Source organism: Myiozetetes cayanensis, unplaced genomic scaffold (assembly GCF_022539395.1).
Source record: "Myiozetetes cayanensis isolate MyiCay16 unplaced genomic scaffold, myiCay2020 scf33, whole genome shotgun sequence".
Taxonomy (NCBI): Eukaryota; Metazoa; Chordata; class Aves; order Passeriformes; family Tyrannidae; genus Myiozetetes; species Myiozetetes cayanensis.
In genome coordinates, this window is record NW_026087555.1 from 2,099,719 (window position 1) to 2,126,837 (window position 27,119).

Genomic DNA, 27,119 nt, shown 5'->3' on the forward strand with positions numbered 1-27,119 from the left:
CCCTTTGAACACCCATGGGCAGAGTGTCAAAGGAAAGCCTAGAAAAATTAATACCACCATCTTCACAGCAGACTCAGCTGGTGTAAACTAGATACAAAGAGGCACTGAGCAAAAGGTAAGAGTAAGCTATTCAGGAACACTGTGTGTTAAGTGAGCACTTAACCTGTGAAATAAATACTCATGCACTTAAATACTTCATTTGTAAGAGGTAAATATAAGTAAGTATAAATAAGTGTATGAACATATTTGTACAGATTATTTAGATTTTACCTTTAACCTTTTGAGAGCATACATTTGAACCTTAACAACTTCTCAACTTCTTTTAACTGGGGAAACCACAACTGGAAACCCTCTTCATCTTTCTTTCTTTCTTTTCTTTTTTTTTTTTTTTTTAAGAGGAAGAAAAGGAAATACTAAAATAGTGATTTCACTGAGATATTTCTTTAAAAATCCATAGAGAAACTGTTTCTCGTGTTCTTGATATATGCCAGGAATAACTGCTTTTCAGAAAGATGCTAATCTGGATTCAATGCTGCCAACTTGGTAAAGCTGACAAGGAATGTAAAAGCCTTTTTGAGAGGCCAAAACCACAAAGATACCTTTGGCACAAGAAGCACCCTTTCTCTTTTGGGGAAAAAAAAAAAAAAGTAAAAAAGGAGAAAAAAAGACTTAAAAAATTACGTAGCACCTCTCCTTTTAAAATATCTGAAGGAATAGAAGTGTGCAAAAACTGTAGCAGGAAGTAGAAGAGAATATATCAAAGTAAACCAGCTAGTTTATATTGTCTTGGGGAACAACAGGAAATACAGTAAGGTGCATAAAATTGTGTCAGAAATCTTGTACAAAGAGAAACGAGATGGAGTAAAAAGGAAACAAACAGGAATTACGGGCAAAGTTAAAAAGACAAAGGCAAAAACACATTTTATTTTGCAAGGGGCAAAGAAAACCCTAAAGAAAAGAGGTTCTTTATATAGATCTCCAAAAACAGAGAGGAAGGAAGCTATGAAGCCATTATTTAACTGGAAAGACAGTTAAAGCAACAATTAAGTGTAAGACAACGGCAGATTTTAATAACCTTCGCAAGGGAAAAAAACCTCAGTTAATTATAGCAAATTATCTGACAAAGTGGGAAAAAACAGATGTTAATGGAAGCAAGGATTCCTTAAGAGTAATTAGATGTATTCCTACATTACACAACTAAAGAATTAATTGCATTCAAGTCAGAAGGGGCTTTGCTTCAGAGGAATTTAGGAACTCAGCAAAGCAAATTAAAGAGAGAGCAAGCAAGGTCCCAGAGGATGATAGAAGAGCAAACACAGCAGCAACTTAAAAGCAAGAAGAGAAGGAGAAAGCAAGAACTGAGTAAGTTAGAGAACACACATAGCAACTCTGATACTCACGGGTCCTACAACTATAGAAACTTAAAGGCTACTCTGCATTTGTTAAGAACTACACCCAGCTTCCTTTTTTGAGATCAGCACAGTAGATGACCTCCTCAACAAAGTCTTTGATGCTGACCCACATGACATTCTCAAAAGTAAAGATGGTGACCTGGTCTTAAATAAATTTTAGGAAGAATGAGAAAACAACAACCTGGATGCAAAACTACCCTGAAGAATACATGTTCAGCTAGGAGGGCATGTCAAGTACCATACAGGAAACAACAGCCAAGTTTCCTGCATGATCCAGTTTTCAGTAGGAATTTATGGAGTGACTTAAGAGCAACTCCACTTAAGAGTAACTCCATCACACTAACATACATGTGGAGCGACACAAATCCAAGCCAAAATGTCAGTGCATTCAGGAAATAGGATCAAAAGTAATTTTGACATAAAAGAGAGAAGGTCTAAACTCAGTTTAATTAAACTGAACAAGGAAAAATACAGATGTTAAATACTACTATGAAGGAAAAAAGAACAGGTTTTCCCCATGACTCCTTCAGAAGAATTATCAAAGATTTTCCACCTTAACTTACAACAAGTAAGAGATTCAATATGGATATCAGGTAAAAAACCCTGAAGAATAAATATTGGAGTAAAGAGAAATCTATGTTGATGGAACTTTTTTAAGAATAGGTTAGACCAGCACATGAAAAGGATCATTGAAGTACCTGTGACCCTGTTGCAACTCACAACACTGGCAGAGCTGCAGGTAAATGCAGCCAACTCAGTCCTGGCATGGGAGCAAACAAACCAAATAGGACATGAAACTACTAAATGGGACCTGAGAGATTGCTGGATAGTACCCATAACTGTGAGAGACACTGACGAGAATTACAGGCAGTGCAGTGAAGGCTGACTGGACTTCCAGCGCAGTTAAGAGTTATGTGAGAAACAGGTGAACTCCAGAAGCAGATACAGGGCAGGACAGAGGAACTCCAGGGAGGGGAAGCACTGCTGAGATTATTGGACTCTCAAATGTGGTTATGATTTAGCAAGACTGGAATCAACAACTAGGGGCAGGTTGGTAATTTAGGAGAAGACCGAGATGGAGAAAGGGAGGTATGAAGGTGGTATAATGGAAGTTGAAGGAGGAAAGGGGTAACAACCACAGGCAATTGATACCCACCAGGTAGCCCTGCTCTGCTCACCACCACAGCTTAAATGAGGGCAGACAGCAAAGCCTGTTATTCTGAGTCCATCACAAGAATCAAACCTGCTTTCTGCTATCAGGGGAACCAGCACTGAGAGGGAGGTTTGGTGCTCGCCCTGGCAAGCAGGAGAATTGCCAAGTAGTGGGACAGAGTATGGGAGCATCACCATGTTGGACCTTATCCATCCTCACCTTTTCCTACTGGTCTCACAAAGTTGCCTTTCATCCCTGAACTTCCACAACACTTGTGTAATGCCAGAGGAGCAGAATCAAAGTCCCATGACTTCCCTCACACTTAACATGTAAAAATAATTTCCAGAATATTCTCAGAGACAAAGTGATCTATTTTGTGTCTGCCCTGGGGAATGTCACCAAGCTACCATGCTATGGAAAAATGTAATTTGTTTTTGTACTGGTCACTCTGTAACAATTTTGGTGACACAATTGGATTAATGCCAACTTCCCTTTTCACAAGCAACTAAATCTCTTGACATTTGGGATATAATTTCAGCAGCCTTTGAAGGAGATGCAGTAAAACCATGAAGTGTACAATTGCAACATCTGAAAGAAATTATTAAATATCCACCAAATAAATACTCACCAGATGAATGACAACCAAAAAAGTACATTTATTGTAAACAATGACAGAAAGATTTATGGAATCTGGATTCACCACAAACAATACTTTCAGAAAACCATAAGAAGTGTAAGTGATGAGTATTTAATTTCAGTTTAGAATTTAAGTACAAATTTATTTAATTTATAATATAGTTCTGAAAAAAATAATCCTTTTCTCAAATATGCAAAAAATTAAAATGCATGGCAACATCTGAAACGCCCTTAGTTCTGTAATTCTTCATTGATTCCTTTAATTTTAGTTTATGAGACTGAAATTTTTCTTCAATCATGAAGTGGGCAGTTAGAAATCTTCTGGTCATCTTCAAAACAGTGAGGGAAAAATGCTCAATAGCAAGCATTCTTAACAAAGAAGACTGAACGCTTTTGAAAAAAATCCTGCTGTATACTTTGCATCTTAATGGAAAGTCTGTGGATCCCTGACCTGATTCCAAACATCTGGGAATGCATCATGCCCTAATATTCTCCATGGGAGTATCCCTAGAGCTCATGCCACTGTTAAAACATCCAAAGAGCAGTCTTAAAAAAAAAAAAAAAGAAAAAAGTCAGAGCAGCAGACGTTGAAAATGATCTTTTCCAGTCACCACACAATCATTTTCTCAGAGACTTATGGCCACTGTTATATTGACTCACTCCAGAAATGATACATAACATTTGCTGGACTGCAGATGCAATAAAAAGGCCACGTATCTGGTAACTCAGAGAATATATTCTGTTTCTATTTCATATTAAATATTTGTCCCATAACATTTTATACTTCCTGTTTTTTCATCAAACTGTCACTGTTCTAACAAATACTGCATTTTATTCTTCTCCTACCAAGAAACTGACATTAAAGAGCTTTCAGTGTGATAACACCTTCTGTGTAAGCATGGACATCATACAAAAAAAATAGGTAATACTGTTTCATGGCATTCAGGTTGAACAACTGAAGTGTTTTACTATACAGACAGACAGCACTGTGTTGGTAATCTATCCCTGCTGAAGATTTGTTGTTACAGTCACTAAAATGTGGCACATGATTCTGAAGTCCTGAAGTTGACATCCCTAAAAAGCCTGATATTAAAATAACGTGACAGTCCATAAAGTATCTTTCATTGTAAGACTTCACGAAGACTTTCACTATTTATATTTATGCAAAATCATTAAATAAAATACAGATATAGATGGCAAGAGAAAGTAGAGTAAAAACTATATTGCAGAATTATGAAAAACAAAAGAAGCATTGAAACATACTTGAGCAAATCCCTATAATTTGGCAAAACAACTCAAGACACTGAAGAATTGTCTTCACTGTGTAAAGACAGTACTCTTTAGGAATGTGTGAGGCACCACACTGACCCTAATTCAGACCTAAGTGTGGTTCCAGATCAGAACAACATACCAAAACATAGCACAGTACACACAAGAAACCATGACTATTAGTGGGCTCAGGGCTGCTGGAGAGAGAAACATTAAAAAAATAATTGTTAGTAAGTTCTTTTCTCACTTATCTACATACTCCTACACCGCAGGCACAGCTTCTGGCACAGAGAAACACAGAAGACAGATTAGCCTCAGCTTCCTGTCAGTGGTGCCAAATGGTCACTGATTTCCAGGAAGACAAAGATATAATCACATGACTAATACTGAGAAATGCAACTGCTATCAAGGCAGATCTGAGCACATTTCCTAGATGCAGCATCTGACAGCACTCAGATGGAAACTGGGTACACAGTACCTGCTCTATAAATTCCTGCTCTGAAACAAAAGCTGGGCATGCAGTTGCTGAGGAGAGCCATGGTACCACCCAGAAAGAAACCCTCCCTCTTCTGGAAAATTTAGGAAATCTGGATAGCAAGGTGCATTGCAGAGCTCTCAGCCCAGTCTATGTGCAGACATGAGCTGTGTTACACTAATACCCCAAGCAATCACAGCTGACTGAATCAAGAAACTCACTCCTTCTACACAACAGAGCAACTAAATGTTTGCAGCTCCAACCCTCCACCAGAAAATTCACCTACAAAGTAAAGGTTTCTAAGTCTGCTACTGCGTACAGGCAACAGATTGCATCCCAGCTCCACAGAGGCACCGAAGCTGGAGATACAGAGATTCTGGATCCAAACTTGGCCAACTGCCAAACCCTGGGTGTGCTGATGCAGCATTAACTCTTTCAACTTCCTTTAGACTGTAAGTGGTAAACAACCTCATGGTGGTTTTCACCCCAGCCTTAATTTTATCAGGGCACTGATACCATTTTAAATCACATAGTACTTATCCATCCCTACAATACGGATTTCTTCCTTGAAATGAGAACTGGTTGCTATCTGTAACTCCAGATTACAGAACCAGAGGCTGCACAATGAGAGCTCCCACTGTTAGTCAGTGATATAAACATCTTGATGGTTAACAAAGCAGTAGGCAACTTCAACTAACTTTGATTTTATTTTTTGCTAAATCCACAGATTTTTAAATCTTTTATTGCAACTCACCAAAATTTCTCTTTGTTCTTCAAGATTTTTTAAAAAGTTTGAAAACTCGTGAAGAGATGCATCTGTAATACAAAACCAGAAAAAAAAGGTTTAATCATGTTGGAGGATAGCAAGGTAAAATGTAGCCACTTATAACCATTTCTTACCTACCTATGTATCTTTCATCATCTGTCTCTGCATCACCAATGAATTCAAATTTAAAGTCTCTCAGAGAATGGGCAAATTTTCTCTGGGCTGCTGAAAGGTCTGCAATGAGAAAAAGGACAGGTTGAAGGTTAGGCTATCAATTTAAGTAGGCCAGGAGGTTCTCTATGCCTAGAATAATCAACGTTTACAAGAAGCTCTTAACACAGGTCTCTCTTATTACATTACAAGACATCAAGTGTTGTCTAACCCTCTGCTGATCACATCTGGGAATTTGCCTTTATGCAAGGTTATACAGTAGAAAGCACAGGTGTGCAGTATTAGACCTAACCTTACACTTCCCCATAATTTAGGGCACAGACCATACAAACAGATTGGTAACTACAGAAGTTGTAGGCACAATACTCACTATAAATTGTGCCAGTTTTCTTACTCTGCTAATCTAAATTCACTAAAATCAGATTCATCAGCACAAATACACTCTTAGAATTTTCTATATACTATACATAGTTAGCTCTGCTTTATGTTTATACATAACCCAAATATAAATATGAAATATATAAAAGAATTGTTGTACTGGAACTAGAAAGTCTATAGAGTTAGACTATGCCAAAAAGTAACTAAGTTAAATGCACAGCATTAAAATTAATTTTATATACTAACTGTTTTGTAATAGCTCTAAAACATTTTCAGTGATCCAATTTTTACCTATTAATGTTTGACAATTTGGAGTCAGAGACTGCACTCTTACATCTCTCAGGAAGTTATCATACTCCATATCCAGCCACAATATCATTATAAACTTGTACTAAAATTCATAAAGCTGTAAATAAACAGTGTACACACGCTTTTCTATTGCACTGGTATGTGCAGGTTGACAATGTCACAAGTTCTGGAAGGATGGAATCGCTCAGTGGAAAAAGAAAAAAAGGATGCATATCCTGGTACACCTCTACCCGGTAGTAAAGGTTTTACTCACATTTTTGTTGTCAGCCAAAGTTAAGGATGATTTAAAATATTTAGTTAATCTATAATCTTTTTCTTACCACCTGCAGTTCTGAAGGGCTAAGAACTACTCTTTTAACAGACCAGCTCTTTAATATTAACAGGCACTAAAAGATTACCAGCTTGAGCTTTTGTCATTGTTCTAGTTGGGGGTGGGGGAAGGGAGTGTTGTTGTTTTGGGGTTTTTTTGAACCAAAAACAAACAAAAGACTCCCCACCTTTGTTACAGGTCCTGCATCCAACACATTATGTATTTTACTATGTGTCATAGATGAGTACAACTTCGACATACAATGCTGCACTCAAAGTTCTGTTCAACCACTTAAAGGGTTAAGTCACAAATACTGTACAAACAGCAAAACACTACCTAAGATGAAGAAAAAAAACATGCTTTCTGTTCCTTGTCATTTCTTTCACCCTTCTCCCACCAGTCCTTTCCTCAAGCTGTTGTGTAACAGTGCCGTTCCCTGTGATGCCGTGCTGCCAGGTACTTGCTTCCCTTTTGCAACTGCTCCTACAGCCTGTGCATGTACCCTTCGCCATGTCATGCAGCAGGATGCTGCACAGGGTTGAAATAATAAGGATAAGAAGGCTGAGGGAAAAAGTAACGTAATTCCCATGTGAAAGGAAACAGGAGTGTTTTAATGCAAATGTCTTGTGGGCTAAACGGCTGCTCATAAAGCAGGCAGCAAAAGAAACAGGTTCTGTTGGATGTGAAAGGCTTAAATATGGAAAATAACATAAGGTTCTTACCCATCTAATGTTACACTTATTTGTGAGCCAGGTCACAGGACAAGGCTGAAGAGAGTTTATTTATGGGAGAATAGCTCCAACAACACACACACTCCCAAATTTATTTAATTTTCTTGAATACGATAATCCCCTACCGAAGCCCTGTCACATCAAAGCCAGCCCCATGTTGGAGGAAGGAATTGTTTATTATGTTTTCTCCCACTTGTGGAGGTGAAGTATTCAAATAATGTTGAGCAAGGTACGTGTTAAGAGCCCCATGCAGCACTACACACACATCTCCTTTCCCTTTCACAGTAAACTTACGAGCCTTTCTAGAGTGCCATGAAACTGCCCCCTGAATGGCTCCATATCCCTCCTCTCTATCAAAAACCACCTCTCTGGTCACAGTGACAGCAAACAGAACTTATGCCCACAACCAGACTCTTTCAGTGCAAAGACATCTTCTGTCAATTTGAGAAGGGGTTGAACAGAAACACTGAGTTTCTCACAGCATCAGAAACCCACACTCACGCATTTCTCTTTACTGAATCTGCTCAGGGATTGGAAATTGATGACCAAAGGGCTGTGTTTGGAAGCAGTAACCTTTCAACACATCAAATCTAGATTTGCAGAGTTCCTTGTTAAAACTATAAGGCTACATTATGTTTTTGCAATGTCTCTCCAAAAATAATTTCTGAAATGTTTAAGAACTATTCCAGAAAATTTTGGAAACCACCAGTGGACACAAGGAAGTTGGGGGTTTGGGTCACAGAACAATGACTTTCTTGACCTGATGGGTCAAAAAAAGCTGCAGATACCTGGCTTTGAACCACCGCCTAGAAGAAAACACAAGAAAACAGGAAGAGATTTTCTGAAGGATTTTAAGAACTTGGGACTTTCAACAAAGGTGAGAAGTCACTGGAGCAAAATAAAAGCCAATCACATGTTGTAAGATGTAACTGGAACGAAATACACCGCCTGACTGGGGGAAGAATAGTTCAATCATTTGGTCTAAAAGACTGTTGCAATGACCAGAGTCCTAACTGTTGCCAGAACAAGAGATTTTAAACCCTGCTTAGTCAGCAGGTGTTAACTACAAGATTGACTTTCCAAAGTTTATGTATCATCCATCACTCTTGCATTATTTTAGCAAAACTCACATTTAAGAACACATTCTGTTTTCATTCCCTACACCAAAATAGCACTAGTCTAACATAAAACTAGCACCTTGCTAGGCAGAACTACTGGTGCCCAGCTAGTCACAGGAATGAAAGTCTGAACTGCTTTTGCTAAACTAAAGGAACAAAACTGAGTAGCAATTAGAGATGGAGTAAATCTTCCTCAGAAGGTCAGAGCAAGATTTTTTTTCTGCTAAAGCACAGGAAAAAATACAAGCATGGTGGTTGGACACAAAAAAGATAAGATAGCCCTGTGCTGGGTTTTTTTGCCACCTGACAAACCATAGCCAGAGCGAGACCATCTGCAGTCAAACCTCCCACTGTGAGACAAACAGCATGAAAGTGCTCCAGCTTTTACCCTGATAAATTCCACATATCCTACAGTACATATACAGAAGTTCACACAATTACAAGCATTTACAAAAGTCTATAAAAACAAACTAGGTGTTGATATCATCATAAGTACTATGGTCTCTCACTGTTGTGTTACAATGTAAATGCTGAGCTTTGTTGCTTAAGGTGGAAATTTCATAAAAGTAACTTGGCTCTCTTCCATGCTGTGTCAGAAGACCTTTACTACAGAGAAATTATTTGACTGGCACTGACAGATACATCCCAGTGTTGTTCCACGCCAGCATTAGAGTCTGCAAGACCAGTATGGTGTTATATAACAGACTGTAAACATACATATGGATTTCAGTTATGTACATTAGATTAAGACTGAGTACAATACTGTCAAACAGCATGACCAGTTACGCTGATTGTGTGAATTACTGACAAAGAATTTAAGGGGCCAGAAACTATTTTACTCTCTTTAATCCCTACATTCTACACAGTAACACTAAATAGAAAGATACAGAAAGCAATAATAGGGTTGTTGCTCCTCAAAAGCTACTGTTATCATTGAAAGGGAGGAACAGGGCATTCAAGATCAAAGAGCATTTTAAATATCAACCAAACACTAACACTGCTGAATACAATGGAATCCTGGTAAACCCATAAGGTAGAATCATTTAAAAGACTCACCTAAAACACTAAAAGAAACCAAGCATCTGCTAAACGTTTTTAGCAAAAGGCTGAAAACACATTTCCAGAGAGAGAAGGGAGGGACATAAAGACACCAGAGCTTTTAATTTTCTCTCTTTGCCGTTGTTCCTATCAGTACATTGTAGTTCTTTGATGTTTGGATGCAACTACTTACAAACACAGTAGAAGAAAGATGAGCAGCTGTCTGCTCTCCCACGTTTCTCTGGATCACTTCAGAAACAAGAGCTCCCGTGAGTTTGTCCTGTGCCAGATGCACTGCCAGTGCCCCTACACAAATATCTATATATTTTTTTCCATTTAGATTTCAAGGAAAATACTTTTGTTCCTTATCTGAGTTGAACTGAGCCAACACAAAACCATTAGTTGCTGGGTGGTGGCCAGGCCTGACTTATAGGACCAGACTCCAATCTCTTCCTTGAAGATTAATACTAACCTCAGTGCTAGCCACACAAACTAAGTCTTGCACAAAGCCAGATAATATTGCTTCCTAAGGCTATCCTAGATCACTTTTGGATGGTAGAGGAATTACCCACTTGTTAATATTTTTGTACAACAATATACAGGTTTCTGCATCAAGCTTTGAAGAAGGACTGGAATTCCAATGCCATTCCTCATCCCTTACTACAAAGTTCATTGACTCTAACAAAATCTCCAGGAATGACAGATTTCCAGCTGCTTTATTTAACATGAGTTGAAATTGCTCTGGTTTCATCAAACAACGGTCTCCCTCAAAAGCTAAAGGGTTAAAAAACACTTAGATTTAACTACAAATTTCATCTTCAAGCTACGTTACCACATCAAGGCCTAATATTACACTTCTCAATGTATTTCCCTTGCAGTAGGCCAAGATCAGGCAAGCTACATGCTGTCATGAAACAGGAAAGAACAAGCTGAGCAAGAGCTAACAAAGTAGCTTCAGAGGAACAGAGCACTTAAAATAGTTTGTCCAAGAGCTGTAGTACAGACTTGTATGACGTTTTGTACAAAACACACACCATCTCAACACTTAAAAGTAACTTCGTGTTCCTCTTCTGTCTCCCCTTCATCAAGGTGGACAATGAATCTAATATAATCCACAACACTGAAAACTGAAACAGGATTTAGTTACTACCTGAGTGAGGTGGATAAACAGGATTTACTTAGTAACTTAGCAGATGCAATCCATGTGACAGAATTGTTAAGAGCAGTAATATGTTCTAACTCCCTAAAACCAAACAAACTTTTTCAATATATTTATCAGACAAAAAGGAGTATTAAAGAGTCATCAAATCAAGAAAATTTACAATAAAGCTAAAATACGAAGTTATTAATTTCCATCCAAAACCAGAATGGAAATCAAGTTCAAAGACTAAAAAGGCTTCTGGAGTTCCATTTTGATAATGTCACATTACCCGTGGTAGCCCATGGGTTTCTGAAACCTTAGCAAATTTGGGTATGAGGATTAAAAAGCAATGTATTACTGATTTGTCAAGTACCTCAACCTCCCTGGCCCCCACTTTCCCAGCATAATACAGTATATTTGGTCCATCTCACACCTTGAAAACAAATAAGGAAAACCTCAACCTCTCACCATTTCAGTTTAATTTAACTGGCATTTGGCTCCCGCTGGCCCAAAGGCACCTTTCCAATGGCTCCCAAGTGTCCAGCAATTGACAGCTTCACACTCTCCACATTCATATATTCCCAGGTCTGAGACAACTCCACACCAATCACACCAAAGTTAGAATGTGATATATTTTTTACAAAAAAACCTCAGAAATTTGTTGTCAGAATGAAGTTGCTCTAGATCCAGTCTCCAGGCACACGTGCTCACACAAATAAGAGTTCAAATTTTAAAAGTACAACAGAAAAAGGAGAAGAGCCAACAAAGAGCAGCAGCAATATTTTAGGTAAAGCCTTTCAAATTTTAACATGGAAGGGATTTTGGTTATCAAATTTAAAAAAAGAAAGAACACACATCAAACCAAAAACTTGGCATTTCAGTGTCAGATCAAAAAAAGAAAATTGTAAGAGTAAAATGAAAACCAAACAACTCTAGGGTAATTTATGTGTAAATACAAGAAATCAACAACAATTTTAGGGATCTTAATATCTAATGGAATTTTTCTTTTTAACTTGTCATAGATGGGAACTGATGCCATTCTTCTATTACACTTAAGTCCAAATTTTCTCATGACTCTCCCAACTAACAGCAAGAAATGAACACCTAGAAGCCAAAACATAAAAACAGGTTGTTATTGTTCATGTTTTTACTTCTCAATCTAAGAGTAAAAGAGAAAAATAACTACCGAGGCAATGAATATCATTGCAGAACAGTGCCTCTGTTAGGAACTCACTGGTCTTAAGTGTTTCTTCCAGTGTTGGACATTCCCTATTACCAGTTTTACTGCATGCTGGGGTCATTAACTGTGGCATAATTCTGTTACAAGTAAAAACAGGCTATTTAGTCTGAACAAGTCACATGTAAAGAGCACAACAGAGTCATCCTAAACTCCTCACTCCTTAAAAGAGAGAATCCAATTCTTGTAAATTTCTCTTTCATAGGTTATTTCTGTCATCTTTTATGATTTTCATTCTTTCAAATGCATAAACCCATAGTCTAAACACCACTTTTCCCCATACCAATCAAAACAGGCAAGTTGAGAAAGCTTTCAGATTTTAGCAGAGTAATTTTTTTCACAGATATGCAACATGTTTTAGATGCCATAACCTCCAACCATTGTTTTCTCCATTAGAATGTATGCAGTGCAACAACATAAAATGCATATCATATCATTTTATCTACCTTCTCTGGTTCTACAACTTTTATCAGTGAAAACAGACTTGACTCATTTCTCTTCTATCCACCCTTGCGAGGGAAAGGGTACAAACTCCAAATTCCCCCACATCAAGAAACATCTAATTAACATGTTAATTACCATATATTAAATATCATAAAGTAGGATCTTATGCAAGTAGGGGCAAAGTGCCAAATCATATTGTCCCTGTGGCTCTTATTATTTGCCTTTTTAGCTGGATCTTTGAAATTTGCCAGCCACCCTTACTCCACCCTGCCAAGGGCATTTTCCTCTTTGCATCACAAGCATTAGGCAAAACAGCACATTTAATATCTCAGTAGAGATTAAGGTTCTCCTAGAGCATATCCAACAGCTCTTAAAAAAAGGTGCACCCCTCTGCAGAGCTCAGATGGTGAGCCCATCTTTCAGTGCTGCCAATAACTTCACTGCTTCAGGGGTGGAGAAACATTCCTGCAACCACCTTGACATAAGCCCTGTATCCCAAAGTCTCTGCTGAAGAGTCTAGCAACTGTGATGGAAGTTCCTGTGGAGTACCACTAAAACAATTTGTCTTCAAAGGAATCAAAACCATCTTCCTAATCCTTACAAACTCTGTGTCGCTTACAACAAAAGACTAAAAGAAACAATAAATTAGAAAGCAAGCAGTAAGAAAAACAAATTGGCAACACAGAAAATTAGGAGAGCATTCCACAAAATTCACACTGTTCCCAAAGGTAAAAACCAGCAGTTCAGAATTTGCTGCAAAGGTTTCCCTGTATCATCTTGCATCAAATGGTAGCAACAGGGACATCCAGGTTATGTATACACACTGTTCCCAAAAGAAAACTCTGCATCAATCCAGAAGCAACAGGTGGAATACACAATAGCAAAACAGTCAAAGCTTTCACTGGTAAAGCTTTCACTGGTAAATCTTTCTACAATACCTTCAGCTCTGCAAGTAGCACAGACCTGGGGACTGTCTTCCAAAAATGACTGAATTAGAAACCGTGAGAAGAAAAAATTCCATTTCAGAAATCACAATTGTACTATTGCTAAAGATGCATGAATTCAGAAGACAAGATTACACCTCTAGTAATGAATTTTGAAGCAGAAAATTAAAACTGACTTAAGATGTTTATAAGAAAACTCTCATCACTAAAGAGAACAAGTTTCCTAATTTTGTATTCTTCAATTATAATTCTAGTCAAGCACCACAGATTTGAGGGCCTTCCTGCATTTCTGTTGTTCAGTAGCAAGTAAATCAGAAGCTTGAGGATGAAAAATTGTGTAGTTAACTGAAAACATTCTCCTCAACTGGGAAACTCCGCAAAAGACAAAAAGTAGTTACAGAAAAAAAATGTGTTTATTGTACAGATACTTATCCAACATCAGCATTCTGCATGTTTTAATTCTGAAGTATTGCTTTCTTTCCCAGACTGATTTCCCAGATAATAACTATAATGTTTACATAAAAAAGAATATATTGTGTTGAAATATTATTTTCATTGCAAAAGAAAATAATTCACTGTTGGTCAGAAGCTACATTTTGCCATTTTATTCTCCAAACTATAAAAGACTTTTGTGGTTGGGAGGTAACCTCACATAACAAAATCTATAAATATAGGCAATGAAGCATTAACCCCTCACAACTCCTCTTAAATGAAATACTCTCTGAATCCAAGGCACTTTTTAAAATCCAAATAACTGATAGGACATGTCCACCTAATTTCTTCAGTCACCAAAATTTGCTCATGGCAGTCAGGTCAAGTTGTTACATTGGCATAGCAGAGGTCCTGACCCATCACCAAGGCACAGAGATTTCCCCTTCCAAGAAACAGGAATGACTTCATTATTTGAAGTCTATTGTCTTAGAAAGCACACAGATGACTGGAACTTCATCCGGTTGAGCAAGTTGGAGGGGAAGCACAGCCCATCCTGGGATGGGAACATTACAGAAAACACATCTTGCAGGTTTTTCACATGCCACATCTGCTGCCACTGGGCATGAACATCTCAGAGAGTTCATACACAATAGATATTTCAGCAAGATCTTTTTCCCTCTACAGCTGCAAGCAAGGAAGAAGGGAAAAAACAAAACAAAACAAACCAACCTTCCCCTCCATGTTTTTAGCTAAATTAATCCTGAACAGGATTTCACACAGGAAAGGCCTTTTTCCAGACAGAGCTCTCTTGCCTGCTTGGTTTCCAGCTGTGTGGTGGTGCTTTTCACAAGAAGTCAGATGACAATCCCGGAGTGGGAAGTGGGCAGCCAAACCACAAGAAGAACTGGTAGCCACCTCCCTAATGAATGACTAGAGCAAGTCTTTTTATTATCTTTAAAAGCACATACTGTTGACTGACTGAAATGTATTTATGAGGTTGTATATCAAGTCTGCAGTAATGTCAACATGAAACACCTTCAGAAAAAAAAAAGATCATTCACAATGTTTTGTGCCTTTAAAATGGTAGATATCTCAAAACTCTGTCACTTGTATGGAATTACTGCCTAAACATTTGCATGTGTAGACAAAAACCCAAAAGGAGATCAAACTGTGATTTCTCCACAGCAAGACATGTTCAAACACACACTCAGCCCATGTGCACACCTAAAATTAGGGTGTTATACGAAATGGCTACCAAATACTTTGTCATCAGTAAGACCATAAAAGGCTCAGAAAACAAATTTACATTTTCACCAATTCCTCTGCTCGTGAGCCATGAAAACTAAGCAAAATTCTTCCAGTGGGAAAAGACCTCAGATAGTACAATTTTCTTTTTCCAAGTGCAAGAGGATTCAGGTTGGAGAGGACAGAGGAAAACAATCAGAAATCAGATAAATAAGCAGCTGAGATCTATAATTCAACACAGAATTCAAGTGCCCACCCTTTGGGCTATTTATTTATTTATTTAAAGGTGAGAGTATTAGTGCATTTTGGAAAATACTTGACAATTTAGTCCATTTCAATTAAAAAAAAAAAAACAAAACCAACACCAAGCTCAAAATTCCAATTCAAAATGCAGAGAATAGGAGTTCTGGTAAGATTTGCATTAAACTCCTTTTATTGAGTTATAGAGTTTTTTGTCCACTATAGACATGTCAAGGTCAATCTTCAGCATCAAGAATGATCGGATGACCACAACAGGCCCCCAAAGATGGAAGAGTTCAAAAATATCTTCGCTGCAGCTTGACACACAAGCCAAGGTTTCATAGAGCAAACAGCTGACAGCAACTGTGGTGCAGAGGACAGCTTATACTTACATCATATATAGTTTCCAGAAAAAACAGTAGTATAGCAGTGGTTAACTAAACTAGATGCTCCAATTAAAAAAAAAAAAGTTTTGCCCTACACTTTTCCAAAACTGTCAAATGGAGATTTTATGTGTAAAGCAACACAATAGATGTGTGTCAAAAGGAAACTCTTCTGATAGCTCTTACATTGAGATGTACCTGACTACAATATATTAAAACTGAAGCTTCTAATTAGCTCAGACCAGAACTTTATATGAACAGCACAGAATATTTCAACACCCTTATTCTGATTATAGGAGTCCTTTAAATAAATAAAAACTACAAAAAGCACTGATACATGTGAAACATGCAAGTAAAGAATGAATTTTACACTGCCCTTTCACTGCTCTCACTGTTTGTCATTTAAAGTTATTGCTAGAGAAAGCCCTGACACTCCAGCATCATTTCACCTGCCAGCTTCTCCAATTATTGCAATTTATTTGCCTGGGCAGAAGAACAAAGTTTCTGCCCCCAGTAACTGCTAAGAGAACTTAACAGGAAATACTTATTCAAGTAGTCAACTATATAATACAGTAAATGCCAAAAGAGAAACTTCACTCATCTCTGGTCTGGATAGTTGTGTAACAGCTGAACTCTATGTGCAAAGAAATGCTGTAAATCCTTCTGACAATTTCAGATTAGAAATCTTACAAGAGGTCTATGATTCAATTATAAGCTAATACTATGTATTCAAAGGAGGCACACAGTCAAACTTACTAGCTCTGACTGAGAAAAAATTTATGACCCTAAAGTCTCTGGCACACAAGCACCTGCAAGCTTCCCTGCTTTGGGATTTCAGTATATTTCTCCAAAGTGAGTTTCCAATCTAGATATCAATGGCAACTTGTTCCTGAATAAAAGATCACTAAATGATCAAAAATAAAAACAATTGAGCATAAAGAATCTAGGATAGTCGAGAGCAATCACCATACCCTCATGCAAAGTACATGAAAGGACATCTTGCAATCCCACACAGGAAACAAAAAGTGCTTGTTTAATCTTCTAATGCAATTTTATATTTCATTCTGTTTTCAGGTAAAAGGAAGACTTACAGTGTATAACACAGTAACAATATTTTTTTAAATTACTTACATCTTTTATGCTTTGACACAAGAATTAGCTTAAATTTACTATCACAGATTTAAAGGTCACACTGGTTTTGCTTCTAAATCAGTCTAACAAGCAAAATTTCTGAGTGAAAGTACAAGGTTATGTAACTTCTGGATTTTTCCTTCACTTAACTGTTTCAGCTGCATTACTGTACACTCTGCATGTCCCATACAAAGCATGCTCAGAAGAGAGTATAACACCATTCCTTGCGTAAGATGAGCAATACCACAAAACTACTTACAGTTTCCCTTAGAAACTACTGTATATTTCCTGCAGTGGAACTGACTCTTCTCACCACTCTGATAATATGAGGAACACTTTGTATAACAGAGTAGGAGTACAGAAGTTCAGTACTCGGCCCAGTCATGTTTGAGTTTCATTCGTGGAAGAGAGGGAAAAAAAAGTGAGTCAGCATTTCAAATAGAAAGCTGTTTTCTTAAACATTTGGATTTTTGAATTTTCCATTGCATTTCTGGGGTTGAGGCTAAGCTTGGGATAGTTCATAACACAGTAAGTAATGATTTTTCCTTTGTCTCTCTCCTCTGGACCCAGCAACAACAGTTCATGTTCAAGTACTGTCCCTGCTTATCATCCACCAAAAGGATCCACAAGCCTGCCTTGCTAACCCAGACTTATTCAGCACACTTGTAGCTTTAACTGCACACGTCACAACAGGTGAGAAGCAGACAAAAGGGGAGAAGACTAAAGCTGACCTGTGACTGAGAACAAGTGTTGTCAACTGACTATTCTAGACAAGGATTCCCCTCTTTAAAACAAGATAAAACAAAAAAATAATCCATTTTACCAGACTAATAGATAGAATGAGAAGCTGCTCGGACTGTGACAATCTATGTTATAAAGTCATAGAATCATTTTGATTGAAAAAGACCCTTAAAGACTGAGTCCAACCATAAACCTAACACTTCCAGGTCCACCACTAAATCGTGTCCCTGAGTACCTACACATCTTTTAAATGCCTCCAAGGATCGTTGCCTCCACCACTTCCAAGAGCAGCCTGTTCCAATACTTTACAACCCTTTTGGTGGAGAATCTTTTCCTAATACCCAATCTAAACCACCTCTGGTGCAAGCTGAGACCATTTCCTCTTGTCCTGTCATTCTCTATATGGGAGAAGAGACCGACTCCCACCTGGCTACAACCTCCTTCCAGGTTGTTGTACCGAGCAACAGGGGCTCCCCTGAGCTTCTCTTCTCCAGGCTAAACACCCCCAGCTCTCTCAGTCACTCCTCTTAAGACTTGTGCTCCAGACCCTTCCCCAGTTCTGTTGCCCTTTTCTGGACATGCTCCAGCACCTCAATGTCTTTCTTGCAGTGAGGAGCCCAAACTGAACACAGGATTGGAGGTGCAGCCTCACCAATGCCTAGTGCAGGGGAATGATCTCTGCCCTGGTCCTGCTGGCCACACTATTCCTGACATAGGTCAAGATGCCACTAGCCTTCCTGCCCATGTGAGCACACTTACATGTACTATACTCACAGAAGAACTCCAAATTTCAAATTTGGGGAACAATAAATATCTCAAATTATGTATACAAATATGAGATGACAAATTAAACAAAGATCTGAAGGAAAAGCTTCCTCTTTCATCAGTGAGTACAATGCATCTGTACAACACAGGGAAGGGCCTCACAGACAGCCTGTACACCTACCTAGACTGAATTGTTCTATGAGGGGAAAAAAACACTGTGTTCTGCACTCCAGCTGTACTGGTTTTATAGCTCAAGCTCTCAGTGGTACAAAGTGTACTGGCTGCTCACAAAACTCTAAATGTGCATGCCTTTTATATCTGATTATTTATTCATAGATCAAGCTTGAAAGCAAGCAGAAAACAATCATGATGATGGAAGAAGGGAAAGCAATTAACTAATAATCCCTGGGCACCAAACAAAACAAAAATTTGAAAAAGGTACCACATGTGAAATATCATTACAACTGTGGGGTACAATTGCCTGACTGGTCTGTATTTTATCAGGTTGATAGGGAAGACTAAGTAGTTCTCCTCTGTTTGTCTGACCCTCTGCCACAACACACATTACTAAAAATAAAAATTTTTAAATGTTACCAGTTAAAATCATCATTCAAGTTGCTCAACTGCCATGTGGTTCACTTCAGCTAATGCATTTAGAACACAAATCAACAAGAAAACAATTTGCTTGGCTGACATTTCAGTGAAAAGGGCTCTTTTGTAAACCATCTTTAAAATAATAGCAAGATTTAAACAATTTTCTGTGGCTCACACTAAAGAGGTGGTGCTTAAATACTCTCCAATCTCTGGTTTGGAGCAAAGGAAGAGACTCAGTCTCAAGTGATCAAGCCTGTGTATTTTGAAACAGAAGGAGACAACATTGCTCCATGGAAAGTACTAAATTCTTGGGGGAGAAGAATCATAAGCTATTAAGAAAAATATGCACTTTAGAACCTTTCTTCAGGATATACCAGGCTTTCAGAAAAATAAACACTTTGTTTATTTGAAATAAGATAGGAATTACCCTGGATAGCAGAAGAAACCCCATTCTCCTTTTCTAATGCTCCCTAACAAGTGACAAGAATGGTCATAGAGGCAGAGTAAAGTATACATTTATTCCTGAAAGCATGTAGAAGTATATTAGGAAGACTGGATAATATTGCTGCAGAGTTACTTATAAACGTTAAAAATAACCTGGTCTTGGTGACTGGGCGGAGGGGGGGACGGTTTAATTTCTTTTAGTCCCTCTCCCTTTAAGATAACAAATCTGAGTCTTCTCTAATGCAACACTCCTTATTCTCTCATAAATTTAATATTACATTTATTCCAGCTGCAAAACCAAAATCTTTACAAAACAAACAAGCTATGAGATAAGAGTCATTTGAGCAGTGAAGAACACCCTAAAATTAACCTGGGTAATAAAATTAACCCCACATTTCACCAGTTACGGGAGTGGCAGAGTTATTAGACAACGTAACATGCATATTTCCCAAACTCAGACCTTTCCAACTGGCCCTGTCAGTAGCCTGTTTCTTCTGACACTCAAAGGTTAAAGAAAACCTACAACTTAGGCTAACATGAAAGAGGCACAGACTTTCCATACATTCAAAGTCATAAGCTGAGAGCAAGAGAGTGAAAAAGAGACTGACCATGAGTGCAGTGATTACTCAGTTAAGTCAGTCACAGGACAGCACGGGTTTTACCTATAATGCAGTATTTTTCCCCATTAAGTGCCTAACATAGTATTAAAAAATATATACTATCGAAAATATCTTGTTCTGGAGAACTGAAGTAATTGTATTCTCCTTCTTTCCTCCCTCAGAAAGTTAAAATACAGGAGAAAGCATTACTAGAACTACTTGAACAAGTTCCGTGACTGGAGAAACAGCAACTAACTCTAACACCAGGCATAAAAGTGTCCCCTCAGGTTTTGGTCTCTGATCTCACCTCAACTATGCTCGGTCTTGCTCAGCAGACAACAGCTACCAAGGTGGCCACCTGAGATACAGAACACAAACTTAGGATTTAAACCCACCCTGCCTTTCCAAGTGTCACTGTAGCCTAAACACCTTCGTTTTAAATGCACACACAAGAGAAACACACTGCATGTAGAGCTACATAGTTAATCTGGTTGGACATTCTACCATGACATTCTTCCATAAAAAACCAACAAAGAAAACAAATCAACAAAGAAAACAAATCCACCAGGAGACAACACAAACATTTCACAGTTGGGCTCCCTAACAAAAGATAACGAAAGATAGCAGATTTGAAGAGTCTGTTCTTTCCCCTGAAGGACCACCCTGAATGAACACAGTATCCTTAGATCCAGCTACAAATCACGGCAGCCTCTGCTCTCCAACGGGTAAAGCCTGTTCCTGAAATTCTGCACTTCTTTTCACAGGTAGTTTCAGTTGGATAACCAGAAGAATCCATGGAGAATATTTTTTTACCTTTGGAACCAGTTCACTTTGTGTGTCATCTAGAGCACTACCTTTATGAGAAAACTTCCAAGCACCTGGAGCAACAGCTCTACGTTGCTGATGCAGAGCAGTAACACAGATGGTCTGGCACATCAAGTTCATTCCTGCAAAAACGGCATGCTCAAGAGCTACTCAACACACATGTATTTAAAAAGCAAACATAATTAGTAGAATATTGGGAAGCAGTTATCCCCTGGTAAGCTTTTGAAAAGCTGGCAATGGTTTTCTGATGAAAGAGAAGAGTCTGTCACACAACAAATCAAGTATACTTTCATTTGCCCAAACCTTATTTTGGATAAATCGCAGCTCATTTCCCACACAGACCAGAAGGAAGGAGTGGGGCATCCCAGTCTTGGGAGATGCAGCACATCTCACTTGTGCTGCACTGCTGCTTTGTAAATACAAGACTACACTTATCAACGAAATGTCAACAAAACAAAACCCAAAGAAACATAAAAGTCAACAAAAAGTCTGTACAACAAAGGAGTTGGCCTCATTCAAACTACCACATATGGAAATAAGGCAGTAAAATACTGAAAAGCATCAAGTGTTCAGTGAATGCATTTGCCAATGACAGCTGGAAAAGGAATTTGCTGATTTCTGAAGGAAGCAGGAGCTTCCAAACTAGTCCTAATGATTTAAATCAGAGCAGTTTGACAAAAGCTGTCCATAGTTGGTCCTCAGATCCATGTTGAACAACCTAATGTGTTGTACTGCAACTATCCTACTGGGTCACATCATTAACTACATTTTTATATTAGGATAACTGAATGAGAGAGGCATGCTTAGCTCCCCTAAAGAAATAAAAGTTGAAATAAGCATTGAAGACAAAGTGTCAGTTTATATTTTCTTCCTTTTTCTTCTGCTCCTCACAATCAAAAGCCATTTATGAATGCTGCAAAAAGCTGCAACATATATGAAAGACCCCATGGTCAACTAATGCATTTGCTTTAGAATTCCTTGTTCATCTCATTTTCTAGTCCTAGTTAGCAACAGAAAATAATTCTTACACTAAAAGTTCCTCAACACATTTCTTCCTTCATTTACTAATGTTTCTTCTCATGTCCAGGTTTTGTACTAAAATTGTTGCTGAAGTAAGAGAAAAGAAGACCCATTTTAACACATTGGTTGGGATACTTCAAAATAAATTGGTTTCTTAAGCAGGATTAGGCTTAAAATGAGACTACCATTTTGCACCCTGCTCACTTAAATGGCACTTTGCCACGACTTACAGGAACAAGATGCAATACATTTACAAACACAACTCAGTGAAAAGTAGTCGTTCAAGGTCTAGGCTGTTCCAGCCTGTTCCATGGTTGTTCAGAGAATGCCCAGGACAAAAGAGCATCAAGAGCCACAGACAATTAGCACCTTCCAGACTCTGGGAAAGAGAGAAGAGAGGCAGATGAAGCAGTTCAGTGGGGCTCAGCAGCACAAGTCAGTCCACTAATACAGCCACAGTAGGTTCGTAATTGCTCTTATTAGTATCACAACGACTTAGGAGTACCTGCATTTAAAAAAAAAAAAAAATTACAAAATCACGGCAGCATTGTTTCTTACTGTCCTGCACAGACAAAGGCCATGCTGGCACGAAAATCTCAGACAGGATCAGTCAGAAGCTACGTAACGAAGAACACTAAGCCTTTAAAGATGATTAGCTTCAGCAACTAAGGCTGCCTTACTTTTGAATTGGCACTTTCAGTCACAATTCACCCTGTTGTTAAAGCTTTAGAGCTGTCTGCCTAGCCCATGCTTGTGATTCTCCAACTGCAGTCCTCTGGACCTCTAGTAACCTGCAAAGCCTGTTAGATGTGGTTCAAGGAGACTCCATACAATTATTTCCCCTTCCTTTCCATCCAAAAGACCAAAGTCCATGAGAAATTTTGAAGGTTGACACCAGCCAAAACAAATGTGGGGAGTTTTTAGAGTGGCCACATATGTTACAAACTCCACAGGGAAAAAAGAAAAATAACACCAGCATGTGCAGACCTGTAAGTGCAACTTCATCTTATGACAGAGGTGTTTTGCAATGCTAATTCAAGAGCAGCAGTGTCCAACTAAGAGAAATGCAAAAGACTCCCTGACTTATTTACCTTTCTTCTTACTTTTTTTGATGGAGAGAAAGACAAGAAAATCCAGAAAATCCACAACTCCTGGAGAACAGATATCAAGGATGTTTGCTGGTCAATAATAAAACTTTTCATACCAGCATTACATCTCCAGTTCTTCAGAAGTTACAGATCTACAGAGAAAATTGACTGTTAATTGTTGTATTGGTTTGGTTTCTTTACCAAATTGATTCTATCAAGTCAGGATATTTACAGCTATACCAGAAATCCGTAAGATACATAGCTAAGACACAGATAATTTGTTTGAATCTCCTAGCTTACATATCTACAAGCATTTCCTAGTTATCAATAAAGGTGGAATCAGGATAAGAGTTTCTCACTGAACAGGACAGCAGTCCTGTCTGTTTAGACTGCCTGAAGAAATTTCAAATGTATTACATGGGGAATAGGGGAAAAAAAAATGAAGGCAGGACACAGGTACAATTTTGGAGAGTATTGGCCTGCCTCAACATGCAGATGGCTAGTTTTAATGATATATAAAAATGTACTGCTGGATACATAGCATAGTTTATCCATAATATAAACATACTTAAAGCAGACCTTTATGACTCACTGTTTCCAATTCTGTAATCTCTTTGTCTCATTATGCACTCTAGAGTATCATGATAAATTATGCTTTATATCACTATCACAGCATTATACTTCATAGAATCCCAGAATGGATTGAAAGAGACCTACAAGACCACCTAGTTCCAAACCCTTGCCATGGGCAGGGACACTTTTATTAAACCAAGTTGCTCAGAACCCCATGCAACCTGGCCCTAATCACGTCCACGGATGGGGCATCCACAACTTCCACGGGCAACCTGTGCCAGTGCCTCACCATCCTCACAGTAAAGAATTTTTTTCTAACATCTAATATAAACATGCCCTCCTTCAGCTTGAAGTCATTCCCCCTGTCCTGTCACTACATGCCCTTATAAATAGTCCATCTCCACCTTCCTTTTAAGTTCCCTTCAGGTGCTGGAAGGCTGCAATTACATCACCCCAAAGCCTTTTCTTTTCCAGGCTGAACAATCCCAATCCTCTCAGCCTTTCCTCATAGGAGAGGTGTTCCATCCCTCTAATCAACTTGATGGTCCTTCTCTGGACTCAGTCCAACAGATCCATGTCCTTCCTGTGCTGGGAACCCCAGAGCTGGATTCAGTACCCCAGGTGGGGTCTCACTAGAGCAGCGTAGAGGGGTAGAATCCCCTCCCTCAACCTGTTGGACAAGCTGCTTTTGATGCAGTCCAGGATGCTCTGGTCATAAGCATGCAGCCCTACAAAGTACCTGTGACCTAAAGAAATGAAACTTTACTTTTTTATCTTATTTTCATGGCACTGGAAGATGCCACCTAACCACGATACACACATGACAACCACTTAGATAAGTCATCCAGAGGTATGCAGCACAGTGTTGCACTGATCAGCATCCTGAACTACACTTGCACCACAAAACATCAAAGACTATGTAGCTCCTCCCCACCTTCCTCCACCAATTCATTCAGGTGAAAGCAGGCCTGCAGCTCTGAAGAGCAGGACACTAAAGTCCAGCCAGCTCCCTTGCTTCCACATTATGAAGTAACAGGAAATACAACTCCCCTCGCACAGCCAGTTCCCACTTCAAAACCAAACACTGATGACCTGTACTTTCATTAACTGCTGTCATGTTGATCCCAGAGCATTTAACACATTCAAAAGACAGAACAAAGTTCAAACCAGGATGATAACCCCTGCACATGTGACTGCTGAGTATTTGAGCTGGAAAAAGGCCAACACAGAGAAAGAAAACTTCTCTGCCCTGGTTCTCCAAGTATTTCCAAAAGTATATAGGGGGAAAAGTGCATTTTGTGCAAACAAAAAGAGCAGTTGAAAACACAGAATTCCCTTCTCAGAGGGTAGAAACATAATTGGCAGAAATACATGCAGAAAAGTGGTTATTCAGGTAGCATCCCAAACCAATATTTCATAATATATCTCAAAGTCTTTGTATCCATCACTCCCAAGCCTGCTAGTAATGTTAGAAGATGCTGTGTGAAATATATTTTCAAAAACCCAGAGAAAAACTTTTCCTTTCCACTTCCTTGTTTTTAAACTGAGACTACTTTGTGACATAAACCACATACACATAACATCAGTGAGACTTATTTCCCAAGGAAGACTGCATGTTAGAACCAGTGAGTCGGTAATTTAAGCAAAATAGCATGTTCAACAGACAGCACTGAAATCCCTGATCATTGGACAGAACTACCTTAATTTCTGCTACTTCCCCTGCGTGCAAATGTAGCTCCACAACTAAACGTGCAAAGGCCCATCCCTGAACTTGTGTAAATCCTGCACCCATGGGAAAAGAACTGCCAAGGACACCCAGCACACACAGAGGAAGCAACACACCACCCTCATTCTTTTAAAAACCACAAAAGTAAATTGATGTGGCAGCACTGCAAGGAAAGACTGGATTCAAACGTGAAGCAAGTCCAACCTGCTGCTGGTTAAAGACAAGTCATGAACCCACAGCAAGACACACACAGAGGGTGACTCTGATGGTATCATTTATAGCGGCTCAGCAGCTGGCAAATGCCACACCCCTCAGCGTCCTGTGCACACACCACATGGCTGAGAGCCCCTTGGCAGGTTGCAGCCTTGCCACAGCACTGGGACATACCATTTCAATTTGGGAAGAAAGTATCTGCATGCTGAATGTAACAAAAATCTCTCAGCATACTCCCAGCTGCAAAGGACCTGCCTAGATGTGGTTAGGCAGGAATTTTGAAGGAGCAGGGAGCAATGATTTCAGGCTAGTGAAACATCCTGAGAAATTAAACAAATAAATAAAAGTAGAGCATGTACCACTACTCAAGCATCTTGGCATAAATTGTGTTTAAAAGTAGAAATAAATATATTGAATTAGGCAAGCTGGTTTCATGCACAAGGCAATAGATCAGGGTTTCAAAGACTTTGTTTCATGTTCCAGCCCTTGAATAGACTTTGAAAAAGTCACTGACTCACACTGTGCCCCAGCTATTACACAGGAAGGTGCCTCAGCTTATTATCAGCAGGATAAAATCTATTACTAAATAACGTTCAACTATTTTGAATATGTAAGTCACTACATCTTACTTTCACCACTTCTGCTACAGGAACACTGTTAATGAAACAAGGTACAGCTATTTCACTAGAGTACACCCATCAATCTTAAATACCTCAGTTTTAAAACAGTGGATAGAATGTACTCTGTTTATATGGCAAAGAGAATATAAGTTATTCTTCAGGAAAAAAGATAAACAAAATCACAATTTGAAAAGAAATCTGTAGAATGAAAACATAGAACTGTGAGGACTGAGGGATCTATCTTTTCACGCAAATCAGACTACAGGCACTGGAATAATACCAATGCAACCTGGAGGCAGAACTATAACAAATATTTAATCAGATCTTCTGTTTTAAGAAATAGATACCGACCATAAATCTTAATCTTGATGACTCTATATTGCATGGTTAAAGAAGCAATATCTTGCACAACATATAAAAAAATTGTATTCTCATCAGTACTCTTCATTCTTTTTAAAAGTCAAGTGAACTAAACTTATAACCTCATAGTAAGGCAAGTGTCTTCATATATAATTTTGTTTTATTTCTTGGCTGTATTTCACAAGAACATTTTTAAAGAGGTTTTTGAAGGTCTTTTGAATATTACAACAGAAAAAACCCCTGATGATGCTGCAACTCTACACTTGTATGTAATGTTAGACAAATGCGCAGAGCTGTAATTTACAGTGAAGATTCACTGCATGGTAACTGTCAACAGTTAGAGGGTTTATTATCCAGATCACCACGTTCATATCTGACCCAGATCACAAGCAACTCAGATGATGTTTAATCCTCTACCTGCCAAATTCTTCATCATGCTATGAAGACGTGCCCATCAAGTCGCATTCACATTGTGCAACTGTGTGAGATAAATCAATCGATATTTATTAAAGACTTTAACAACTTGGCAATTAAGGGGTTATTTTAGGAGCTTCAGATTTATGAAAGCTGGTAACAGTTTACTTTTCT

At 38.5% G+C, this 27,119-nt stretch overlaps 1 protein-coding gene across 1 annotated transcript in view; it reads right to left on the reverse strand.

Annotated features, from left to right (window-relative positions):
- The window catches only part of ARHGAP10 (Rho GTPase activating protein 10), a 145,951-nt gene that overhangs the window by 96,788 nt on the left and 22,044 nt on the right, over positions 1-27,119 (reverse strand). Inside the window, exons 2-3 of the mRNA XM_050327363.1 lie at positions 5,850-5,945; positions 5,700-5,761 (exon numbers count right to left, since the gene is read on the reverse strand). Of these exons, the coding sequence (XP_050183320.1) occupies positions 5,700-5,761; positions 5,850-5,945 (158 nt within the window). The remainder of the gene's footprint in view (positions 1-5,699; positions 5,762-5,849; positions 5,946-27,119) is intronic.